We start from the raw sequence: 12,253 nt of genomic DNA, 5'->3' as shown, positions 1-12,253 counted from the left end.
AGGCTGCACGTCGCTCAGCGGCCGCACCGGGCTCCTCCTCAGCGGACGGGCTGCCTCCCACCCAGGAGCCCCTCCCCCTCTGGTGTCCTACTGTATCGCCCAGGCCTGCTGGGACCGTGAGAAACAGGAGAACACGCCCACTCCCCATTCCCCTTCATCTTTCTCATTTTTATGTGATCTGGCATTTGTGGACTTTTAGTCTTCCATTGCCACGCTCACCGCAGCACTAAAAATGCTACAGTTGCTGTCGACCCATAGAGAACATTCAGGAACGTCAGGTCTCATCAGCTGGACTACCGTTTCCTGAGGGAAGGAGGGGAACGTGGCCTCAGGACTCAGCGTCATTTGCTGCACATCCCACACGGCGGGCACTGCTCCTGCGCGTGTGGGTGCAAATGCCAGACAGTGGACAGCAGTGGGCAGAGCGCCGCCCCAGAAGCTACAACACGCTTGCCTTCAGCTGAGAACAGAGGTCCATCGTAAGCCTGTGGAGGACCCTCAGGTTCGCACATACATTCTGATTCTGTAAAAGATCAAAAGAATGAAAAATTAGGCAACCTTGGCCGAAATGATCGTCACAATCTAGGAAGTAACACAACCCACGGGAATGCTTGCTGGCAGCTGTCACACATCTGTGGCATCACCCACCAACGACTCCAAGTAGACGGGTCCCATGCTGAGGAACGCACTTCCTATTGGGCCAATGCAAGCTTCTGGCCACCGGACACTTCCTCCTCAACCCAATCTCCCCCTCGTCCCAGAGGCATGAGCCACAAGGAAGCCCAACATGTGAGGAGTACTGGGTGGCAGAGACAGGAGGACGCGGCCTGGCCTCGGGCTCCCACACCTCCACCCCCCATGAGGGAGCAGAGGGAGCAGAGGAGCCATGCCGCCATCCAGTTCCTGCCATTCTCACCCGGGACCACACACAGGGGCCCGGGAGGGGGACAAACAGAGTCTGTGATCAACTGACAAACAGGCTGGTGGGATGAGCCACAGCGCCCCCACCTGTCTAGTTCTCCTTCCTGCCGCCTAGACGCTGGGTGGGTTGGCCTGGTCTCTCTGGTCTGGGCCCCACGGTAGATGAGGCAGGGCTGGGTTACGACTGGGTGGGAGCACTAGGAGTGCTTCCATGACCACTTCTCAGCCACCGCCTGGCAGGTGGCCACACTGCTGCCCGCATGAGCGTCTACACGGCATGCTGACCAGGGCTCCCTCTCCAAGCAGTTCCCAACCTGAAGCTCCTGGACCAGCTCCAGCTCCATGGGGGCCCAGCCCCCACACTTCCTCCTCCTCCTCCTCCTCCTCCTCCCTGGGACCCTGCTGCTCCCCTCCAGGAGCCGCTCCTCTCCTGACTCCTGACTCCCCCCTCCCCCACTGAGCTGTCCGGCCCCTGACCCTCCCTGAGCTGTCACAGCCCCTCAGAGCAGCCCTGCCTCACCCCACCTTCGAGCAGTGCAGGCTCCACAGTGGCCACAGCTGGACAACAGGACAAGGCAGCTCCTGAGGGGCTGGTGCGGGTGAGGCCTGGGGGAGCTCCGGGTGGGACTGGAGGGTGCGGGCCACAGGCTGGGGGGCTGAGAGGACCAGCCCACAGCGGGTCAGGGAAAGGCAGGCCCCCTGGGCTGGCGCTCTGTTCCCGAAGCCACTCCCTCCCCAACTCATTCCTTATACGAGAAGGAACCCAGACCCAAGGGTCCGAGATCCCCGCTGTGAACCGTGGCCTCCCCGACCCCGGGCGAGGCATCTGCGCTGACCTTCCTGTACCCCGCTCCCCCCAGAAGAGGGACTGAGCCTGGGGTGGACAACAATGCTCAGTACTAGGATCTCAGCTCTGTCTGGGGCCAGCATGGGATCTGGGAGGACTGCTCATCTCCTGCTCTCCCTCCCCTCCACCGGGCAAACCTGTGATACAGTGACAGAAGGGACACATGACAGAGTGGGTTCACTGGCCCGGCCTGAGGCTCCGGCTCCCTGGGTCCTCGGAGCCGCCTGGCTCCTGTCCCCAAGGCCTGAGTCTGCTTTCCTCAGGAAGTCTGTGAGCTACCCCACAGCCCTCCAACAAATCTTCTAATTAGGGGATAGTGAGCCTCTGTATTCAACCCAGCCCCTGTGAGACACAGTCTGAGATGAAGGGCAGGAAGCGAGCATCACCGGCTCCTGGTGGTAGGCACGGCAGGCTCACACCACCACCTGCTCTGCTCCCCAGGTTGCCACCTCAACATCAGTGCCTCCCTCCCAACCCCCCCAAACCCTCAGCATGTTCTTCTAGTCGTGCTTTTGATAGGGGCAGAAATAGAATATTGGGGACAAGCTATAATTGTAAGAAATATTAATCATGCTCTGTTAACTGTGATTGTCTTGTTCTGATTAAAGAAGCACATTCTAACCTGGCTGGGGGGTTGCATGTGGGACCTGGGAGCTCACCTGGAAATGCAGCCCACCCTCCCCATCTGGGGGCTGCCTGTGATCATGGAAACATTAACAACCTTGCAGAAGCCAGAATTGCCTGCCCTTTGCAGACCCCCAGCCTTTGCAGACCCCCAGGCACCTGTAAACTGCCACGTGGCACACCCTTTTGCCTACTCCCCAGGTAATCTTAGTCCTTCTACCCAATATAAGAGCTGGCTTGTGGGGAGGGCAGAGCAGGTTTTTGTGCCTGGCTTGCTGCTCCCCATGCGGCCGGCAGTTTTGGAATAAACACTCATATAGGATTCAACCCTGTCTCTGCTTTAATTGGCTCAAGTAGCCAGACCCACTAATTGTCCGGTTCCAGTTCCTCACTATTGGGTGCATCTCCAGAGGTGGCCATGGCCTGCGGAGTGGCCGCCCGGGCCCTCTGCCGCAGCTGCCGTCTCATCAGCACTAAGAATGTATAAACGAGCAGCTCTGCTCCCAGAGCAGGCGACTCCCTGACACCAGAGTCCATTGGGAAGGTCACCCCGCGAATGGTTTTCCCAGGAGCAGTTTCACGAAGGAGCAGAAGTCGCCGTCCTTATTCATGTCTACCCGAAACGCCAGGGCACAAAGCATCTGGGCCGCCTAAGTCAAAGCAAACAGCAGCGACATTCTCTTTAGTGTTGGGCTATCTCTGAAGTCTGTAGAAAGAGTTTCTGTAGAGAAATTAGGGCTGTATTGCCCTGGCAGGTTTTTCTCAGTGGTTAGTGCATTGGCCTGTGGACTGAAAGGTTGCGGGTTCAATTCCCATTTAAGGGACATTCCATTGCCTGTTGGCCCCCACCCTCGGTTGGGGAGTGTGCAGGAGGTAACCAGTCGATGTGTCTCTCACATCAATGTTTCTCTCTCCCCCTCCTCTTCCCTCTCTTTCACTCTCTAAAACATCAATGGGAAAAATATCCTCAGATGAGGATTAAAGTTAGGGTTGTATTAAAGTTGATAAAATCTTATCTGAAAACAACTCACCACAGTATTTCTTGAGGAATTCCCATACGTGCAGCTCACTGTAACCGTGATGGCGTTTCCGAAGGATTTCGCCACTAAATCCTCAAAAGAGGGTGCAGCCTCACGGGGATCTATGAGCCAAGCCGCAATCCTAGGGTCCAGCCCGACAAAGTCCACAACTGAGGAGAGAAAGCTCGTTCAACCGTGACAGGATAGAGGCATTTACTTTTCTCTGCTTTTACACGTTTCTCACCGTTCAGATTAATGATCATAATTTGACCATCCCCTCAAGTTACAGGGCTAAGGACCAAGCGATGTTCTGTCAATACTAAGGAATTCTGAACCTTGGATAAGTAGCCTCTACAAACCCAGGTCCCACAAGGCCAATCTCATGGGATTTGATCCCAAATGCCCAGAGGGGTGGAGACTCCACACTAACTTGGATTTGGATCTCTCAAATGTTAAAAGAGATCGAAGTCAGAATCCTCAGCCACACTTCCTGCCTCCTTTCTCCCCTTTCCCGCATGCTCCCAAGATTCTCACTGCCCAGGCACCTTGCAGCCTGCCTACTTGTCATCCTAACCACTCTCTCCAAGCCTCCCCTCCTCCAGGCTCTGGCCTCTCGCTGGGCTGCCTTCCCAGGCCACCCCGGACCCTGCATGGCATGGCATCGGGGTGTTCAGGAACCCAAGTATCCTGGGCAGCAGGCAGAGCGGTGAGGAGCTGCCTGAGCACACAGCTTCGCCTTCTGGGGAGGCGGGCACGGCGGGCAAGGACAAGAAGCTGCACACGCTGGGCATGTGCCCCGCCGCCATCCGGTGGCAGCTGGATGTGTGAAAAGAGCAGCGAGCCTAGCCTGCGGGCCTGGGAGGCCATGTCCCCCAAGTGTTACTTTCCTCTCTGAAAACCGGGGGCAAAGCGTCCTGTGTGTGTGCGAGACACGAGAAGGTGCTCTGTACAAAGTAAGAGCGGCATCTGCTACATGAGTACATTTTTGTACCAGAGTATTTTAGGCACAGCGGGGCGGGGGGGGGGGGGGGGGGGGTTACACAGGGCTGGGAAGCTGATAAATTAAGAAACAGATCTGAACCCTAAAGGATTGCTTTTCAGGTTCTGTTAACAGCTTTAATTGTGCTATACAAAAATAAGGCCTTGCCTTTAAGCAAGCTGAGTCTCGGATCACATCACACTGGGTGTGTCTTCTGGCATCGGCACACTGTGCTCGGCCAAGAGACTGATATTCACCTAAGCAGCCAGCCCTGGCGTCTGTGTTGCCGCCTGGGAAGTCTCTCATGCTGGAGGTCTGGAGCTCTGGGCGAGAAAGGCCACAGTCACGCTGGCTGCCTGCCCCCAAGCCAGTGAGGCATGACTTTACCTCACAGTGGCTGGTCATGTAACTGACCCCGTAGGGCTTTTTCATTCTATTTGCCTTCTCAAAGCTCTATTATTCCAAAATTAAGGCTTCTTACCCACATGTCTTTTGGAAAATCCTTGGGGGAGTCTGACAGTGCTGGAATAGTGGGGTCTGGTCCCTATAAACTCCTGTACCGAGTAAATTGAAGCCTGCCAGGACAAACCCCACACGGGAGAGAAAATGCCAGGACTTGAAGAAGAAATGCCAACAAAATAGACTTTAAACAAACTAAGAAAATAATAAAATCTATGAAAAGTAAATAAATCAGAATTAGAAATACTTAGAAAATAGGTGACTTAGAAAAACTGAACAAAAAAAATAAATGAATTCAGGAAAGAGAAATACAAAATTTTTCAGAAATAAAAACTGGCATTACACAAAAGCAGATAAATGTAATAGATAATGCCTTAAGTTAAAAAAATGGAAAAGAGGAATTTTTTAAATAAAAAAGAAATAAAGAGATTGAAAATAGATTCTAGATAAAGTGGTAAATATGAAAGATAGACAAGAAGAGTTAACATATAATAGGAGTTCAAACATCACAAGAAAGATGAACAACCACCAGGAGGTAGCTCCTGATAGGACACACCACTCCAGAGGTCAGGGTTAGAGTCAGGGTCAGGGTCGGGTCAAGCTCTGCGTCATGCAGCAGCCTTGCCCTCCAGAAATCCAGTGAGAATCCGACCCAACCTCTGGATCTAGCTGCCAATTTACAAGAAAGAGAGCCGAGAGGGGAGCATGTTAATTGGCAAGAAGGGGATGCAATCGCCAAGTCCAGACTGTGGGAAATCCCCAGGACAAGCAAGCTGGTTCCATCAACAACAACAACATAACTGCAAGGATCTAAAACAGAGAAGAGAACATATGGAGTAGAAGAGACTTAAGAAACATATTGCACCTATCCCAGGTATGGCTCCCAATTCAAACAAACTGTAAAAAACAAAGACAAACAGGCAAAAGTATTTAAAGACAACTGGAAAGTGCAAACACTGCCTGAACGTCTAATAATATTAAAAGATTATTGCTAGTATGCGGGGGAGATAACAGTGATGGCATCATCTTAGAAATGACATCCTCGTATCTCGGTCACATGCTGAACTATTTCAGGCAATCTGCATCATGCTTGGGGTCCCATATGCAATAACCTAGGGCGGGCGTAGGCAGTGTGGGCCGTGAGAGGAGAGAAGGCGGGAGGCGTGGTGATTGTTGACGTGGGGGGCCTGCTGTTTCCACAGCGCCCCTGACCAGCGTGTGGGTTTCCGCACCAACTCCTCCAGCTCTCGGTGGGCACCTCAGCCCGGACACTGCGGAGTTGGTGCTGACCCCGCAGATTCAGGGCTCAGCCCCACGAGACTGTTCCCGCTTCAAGCGCCAATCCCGGGTCCTGAGGCTCCCGTCCTCCCCACGGATCAGCCATAACTTACCGTGCTTCCAACTGCCATCATCACCCAAATACTGCAGCACGGTTCTCACAAAATCCTTAGCATTGAAACAAATCACAGGGCAGGTACATTTCAGGATCCGAAACAGCACGTTCCTAGAAGATGAAGACATTCACTGACTTAGACACTAATTAAGAACTTTTACCCTGAAAAAAATATTAGTGCTACTCCACTGACAGCTATCACTTACATAGACTCGGTTATCCTGTGAGGTAGGTATGACCTCTTATCTGCGTTCTATAGGTGAGGAAGCTGAGACACAGAGAGGCTAAGGAATGAGCCAAGGGGACATAGCATTCAGGCGAAGCCCCATTACCCACAGACGAAGAACCAAACTCCCGGGCAGAGCACACATACTCTGGGCTCCTTACAGCGGGCCCAACAGGACTGCCCAGCCCGCGCCCCCAGCACCCCCCAAACACTCTCCCCGCGGCTCACACGGAGTCCTCTGTCCTCCATCGCCAGACTCTGCCGCGTCCCCTCACACTCGAGCCACTGCTCATGCTGTGCTCTTGCCTAAAATCCTCCTCCCACTTCCGCAAGCTGCTCACGCCGCTCCTGGAGGGTCTGGCCAGCTTCCCCGCAGGGAGCCGCCCCTGTGCCCCTTCTCCGCTCCTGCCCACCCAGCGGCCGCAGTGGGGACACAGCAGCGCGCCCGGAAACGCTCCCCCGTCACATCACGAGCTCCCGAACAGGCGGCTGCTAACAGCGCTGGTTTATCGAGCCCTTTCCATGCGCAGATGGCACGCTACACACTTGAGAGGGGCTGCTGCACTGAAACCTCCCCACAGGCCCTCAGGCAGGCATACGGCCACTTACAGATAAGGAAACTGAGGCCCAGAGAGGGCAAGCCATTTTCCCAGCGTTACACATCTGGCAAGTGGCCAAGCTGAGGTCTGGGACCCTGTGTGGCTGCGCCCGGCCCAGGCTGCAGCCTCCCTTCGGGTAACTAACTGCGCATCAGCCCGTAATGAGGGCCTTCGGATAGGCTGAGGGAGACAGAAACCCGAGCTCAACAGCTCTGCACGCTAAGCCAACCTGTAGTTACACTTCGCTTGGCTGGCCTCGCCGACAGACACTTTTAGGCTTTTTGCATTTTCTTTGCATTTCACCTGGGTTTCTCTTCAAGAGGGAGGCCAGGGTGGTAGGGAGGGCAAAGTGCCAACAGCTCAGGCCTGGCTCCGTGGGACTTGGGAGGGGTGCCCAGGAGGAGAGCGGGAGAGGGGAGACAGCGCACAGGGAGCAGGGCTGGCCCAGGAGCTTCCTTTCCCGCTGATGCTCCCACACCCTGGGCACTCGCACATCCTCGGAGGGGCATCTACTGACTACAACAGCCCCACTGGTGAGATGCAGGCTCGCGGATTTCTATCCTATAAGACAAACAACTAAAGGAATACCCTGTACGGCAAAGTGGCTAAAACAGTGTGTTTCATAAGTCAGTTAGATAAGTGGGTTATGTCACACCTGCAAAACAAAAAGGCAGCTAGAATATGAAAAGGCTAGAGCTGAGTGTAAAAATGAAGGCTTGAATTGAAATCTCAAGACTGATCTATGACTACCTCAGTCTCAGTTTACTCATCTATAAAAAGGAAATAATAAGCCCTAACACATACAGTTAATATTAAGAGTAAGAGAGAGCATGTATGTAAAAAGACCTTGCACGGGTATTTAATAGATGCTATTAAATTTGTATTATGCAGACATTTTTTAAAATTCATGTTGAAGACTTGGGATCATTCCACTGTATGGTATTTAAGGCAATGTTTTCATATAATTGTCCTGGACCTTACAAAAATTTAAACTCAATACTCATTCATTAATTAAGAACATTGATTAAATATTTATTAGGCATACAGAATTAAAATGGCAATAAGTACCTATTAATAATAACCTTACATGTAAATGGATTAAATAATCCAATCAAAAGACATAGGGTAGCTGAATGGATACAAAAACATGACCCAACTATATGCTATCTATAAGAGACCCATCTTAGAACAAACGACTCACACAGGATGAGAATGAAGAGATGGAAAAAAATTTTCCACACAAATGGAAATGAAAAAAAGCTGGGATGGCAATACTCGTATCTGACCACACAGACTTCGAAATGAAGGCCATCACAAGAGACAGTAAGGTCACTACATAATATTAAAGGGATCGACCCAACAAGAGGATATGACCCTGTAAACACATAGGCACCCAATATAGGAGCCCTTAAATAGATAAAGACTTACGGAGGGCCTTAGGAGAGAGATCGACAACAACAGTCATACTAGGGGACTTTAGCGCCCCAGATCCAGAGACAGAGAAGTATGGAACAGACTACAATCTCAGCGTGAAGGCGGGGGTGGGGGGTGAGTGTGTGGGTGGATCTTCCCTCTGAGAACAACCGAAGAACGTGTGTGTACATATACATAACCCACGGACACCAACGATAGGGTGGTGGAGGCCAGGGGCAGGGGTGGGGCGGGCTGTAAGGAAGAAAAAGGGGGCATATGTAATACTTTCAACAAGAAAGATTTTTTTTTTTAAGCCCATGTTTTTATTTTTTTTTCCTGTTAATCTTCACCTGAGGATATTTTTTTCCATTGGTTTTTAGAGAGAGTAAAAGGGAGGGGGAGAGACAGAGAGAAACATTGATGTGAGAGAGACACATCAATTGGTTGCTTCCCACATGTGCTCTGACCAGGGCTGGGGATCGAGCCTGCAACCGAGGTACATGCCCTTGACTGGAATCGAACCCGCAACCCTAAAGCCTAAGGGTTTACGCTCTAACCACTGAGCCGAACCAGCTAGGGCAAGAGCCCATGTTTTTAGAGCTGCATCCTGAGACAGGTGACGTAAATGACATGCCTGGTATTTTCCTTAATCCCAGCCCCGTACCCCTGCCCTTCTGTCTGGATAACTGGCCTGGGTGAATGGGATATGGGTGTCATATTATTCTCTCTACTTTTGCATTTTCATAATTTGCTTTCTTGGTTTAAAAAAACATAAAGGAACGAGGCGGCCAGTTGTGCAGCGATCTGGGAGAACGCTGCAGGAGAGGAGCAGCTGGCAGAGGCTCCCCGAGCTCGGGAGCAGCAAGGAGAGGGGATGAGGCCAAGGCAGTGGAGCAGCTGCAGGCTCTTGGGGAACTCTGGCTTTTCCTCAGAGCGACCAGGAGCTGTGGGAGGGTGTGGAGCGGGCGGTGACGTGGCTGGTTTCTGTGTGGACAGGGCCTCTCCGGGTGCTGTGCTGAACAGACTGAAGACGGGGAGGCGGGAGACCAGCTGGAAGCCCTCGCTGGGACTCGGTCAGGAGGCAGGGCCTGCACCGCGGCCGCAGCAGGGGGAGAGGGGCCAGAGTCTAGCTATTTTGAAGGCAGAGCCAATGGATTCACTGAGATTAGATGTAGAGAGACATTAAAGATGATGCCAAGACCGCTGCCTGAGCCCACGGAGGGCTAATGCGGCCACGAGCCAGGAAGAGAGCGGCTGGGGAGGCAGGTTTCAGGGAGACGGGAGGTCAGTGCTGCACATGTTCAGGCCGCAGTGACTGTTAGACGTCCAATGGAGAGTGTCACGTAGGATACAAAACCCAGAATTCAGAAGAGGCCATGCAAATACAAGAGGCTGTATCCGCACAGAGGCCTTCCACAGGACAGACCTGACTGATGGCCCTTCCGAAAGGAAATCACATAAAGGAAGGTTATAGGTTTCTTGGGAGCAGAGTGCTGTATCTGTCATTGTCCCATTCTCACCAAAGTTACTGTCGTGTAAGTGCCTGACATTAGCTTTTGATCGCATGGTATCCATTTTCAAGGACCTCCATCATGAACAGACGTGTTGCCAGCCGTAAGCCACAGCTCCTAGCGAACCAGCCACAAGGATCTAGGCCACCCCCACGCACGAAGGTCCCTCGCTCAGAAAGCCCTGGGCAACCTAGATAACTGACCGCATGAGTGACCCTGCTTTTCCCTTCCTGTGCCCTGACTCCCACTCTTAGGCGTCCATTAGCCAATAAAGAGTAAGCCCTCGAAACCCTAGGCAGCCCCCTCAGATGGGAAGCAAGGCAGAGCCCAGGTCCACGCTCTCTCCCCCACACACAGCCTCGCCGTGTTCCCTCCAGGACCATGAATAATACATATTCTTCCTCACAGTTTCCTGCTGCTGTTTGCAGAAGGGCGTCCTGTGATCATAGCAAGAACCACAGGGGCCGGTCCAGTGGGGAAATGTCTGTGGAGTCCACCCCCCCCCCCCCCCGCCCCCGCCCCGTCATACAGGCTGCGGGGAGCGCCTCAAACATTCCTGGCAGAGCGCATCCCTACCCACAGGCTGGGACTCACAGCCATGACCTAAAACTCACCCGGAGCCAATGAGACAGGTGAGATGAAGGCCAGGCCTAGGCCCCACCGTCTCCCCCCGAGCCTCCGGGACTCCTGTCCGGGCAGCAGCTTCAGGGAGCTCCCTCGGGGCCGCTAACTGGCCTGAACTCAGAGGCCTGGGCACACAGGAAGGGCAAGTGCCACCCAAGGTGGAAGCCCGGCCAGGCTGACGCCACCAGGGAAGAAACGGGAGGAGGGGCACAGGCTCCAACCCACAGCAGGATTCTCAGGACCGAGGAGGAGCACAGAAGCCCTCCTGTGGGAGCATTCTAGACACCAAGAAGGCAGGTGCGCGTGACACTGTCCTGCCTACTTCCTCAGAATGAAGATTGAAATGAGCAGTATCTTGGTGGCACTGAGGACAGTTTGCTGTTCGAAGGAGTGACAACCTCACTTTCTGATACTGTCACTGAGTCAATGACCAGTGTGACGAGGAGAAGCACCTGGGACTTGGGCAGTGACAGGGGTTTGGCCTGGGGTGATGGTTTTCTCACCAACTTCTCATTGAGATGTTGATTCAAGTCCTGGAGCAGGTCCCCACGGACGCCCTTTGGGGGGAAGGACCAGTGTTCGAGGTTTCTGTCTTTTAGATCCATTTTATTTTCCTGGGCCCATATGAAACGTCTAAAAGTTTAAACAATTACAGTTGAAGCTTGGGAAACTTTAAATCGGGATAAATCAGGCAGGTACGCAGACTTCAGGAGAATGAGGAAGATTTTCTTACCTGGCAAATTGATTCTGTGCTTCTTGTTCTTGGCTGCAAACAGCAGACTGCACCGTTTCTATGTAGATGCACCGATCGCTGGGTCTGACTCCTGCCTCCAGAACACGGCCAGGGGCTGAGGCAGCCGGAGGACCACAGCCTTCTGCGTGGCTCTGTAGCAACATCACAATTCCTTTCACAGAGGAAACTAGAGCCTGTGAATAGACAATGAAATAAAGTTTCAATATTAAACATAGACAATATGTTTATTCAATAAAGATATGTCATATTTTCTCATTTAAAAGACAGAAAAGGGCCCTAACTGGTTTGGCTCAGCGGATAGAGCATCGGCCTGCGGACTCAAGGGTCCCATGTTCGATTCCAGTCAAGGGCATGTACCTTGGTTGCGGGCATGTCCCCAGTAGGGAATGTGCAGGAGGCAGCTGATCGATGTTTCTCTCTCATCGATGTTTCTAACTCTCTATCCCTCTCCTTTCCTCTCTGTAAAAATCAATAAAATATATATTTTTTAAAAAGACAGAAAAGGCCTAAAGTTAAATTTGTCAATGAACAGCTCTTTAATAACAATCAAGGCCAGAAACCAGACCCATGATCCTTCTCTCCAAATCTAGTCTCCTTCCTATTCACCATCAAAACAGAAGTCTTCGCCAGTGCTAAGGATACAACAGGAAAGAGAAATAAAAGACATATAAATCAGAAAGGAAGAATTATACTGTCTCTATTTACAGATGATACAACTGTCTGCACAGAAAACCCAAAGGAATCTACAGAAAAACTTACCAAGGTTGCAGGATACAAGAGCAAAACAATAAAACCAATTGCATTCTGATACACTAACAATAACATGTTCATCTATAATAAGCTCAAAAATAAAGATTAAAAAAAATAAACATGTAAAACTGAAC

The 12,253-nt window shown here is 51.9% G+C and overlaps 1 protein-coding gene across 2 annotated transcripts in view; it reads right to left on the bottom strand.

Moving 5' to 3' along the window:
* Window positions 1-12,253, bottom strand: part of POLN (DNA polymerase nu) — an 87,563-nt gene that overhangs the window by 57,120 nt on the left and 18,190 nt on the right. For both annotated transcript variants that reach the window (XM_070400366.1, XM_070400373.1), the window contains 4 exons: window positions 11,349-11,542; window positions 6,241-6,353; window positions 3,424-3,581; window positions 455-523 (listed from right to left, as the gene is read on the bottom strand). In XM_070400366.1, coding sequence (XP_070256467.1) covers window positions 455-523; window positions 3,424-3,581; window positions 6,241-6,353; window positions 11,349-11,542 — 534 coding nt within the window. The remainder of the gene's footprint in view (window positions 1-454; window positions 524-3,423; window positions 3,582-6,240; window positions 6,354-11,348; window positions 11,543-12,253) is intronic.

Source organism: Myotis yumanensis, unplaced genomic scaffold, assembly GCF_028538775.1.
Source record: "Myotis yumanensis isolate MYYU_CA2020_CCGP unplaced genomic scaffold, mMyoYum1.0.hap1 SCAF_1, whole genome shotgun sequence".
Lineage (NCBI taxonomy): Eukaryota > Metazoa > Chordata > Mammalia > Chiroptera > Vespertilionidae > Myotis > Myotis yumanensis.
Note: the sequence above shows the minus strand (reverse complement) of the source record. Positions and strands in the feature narration are given on the sequence as shown.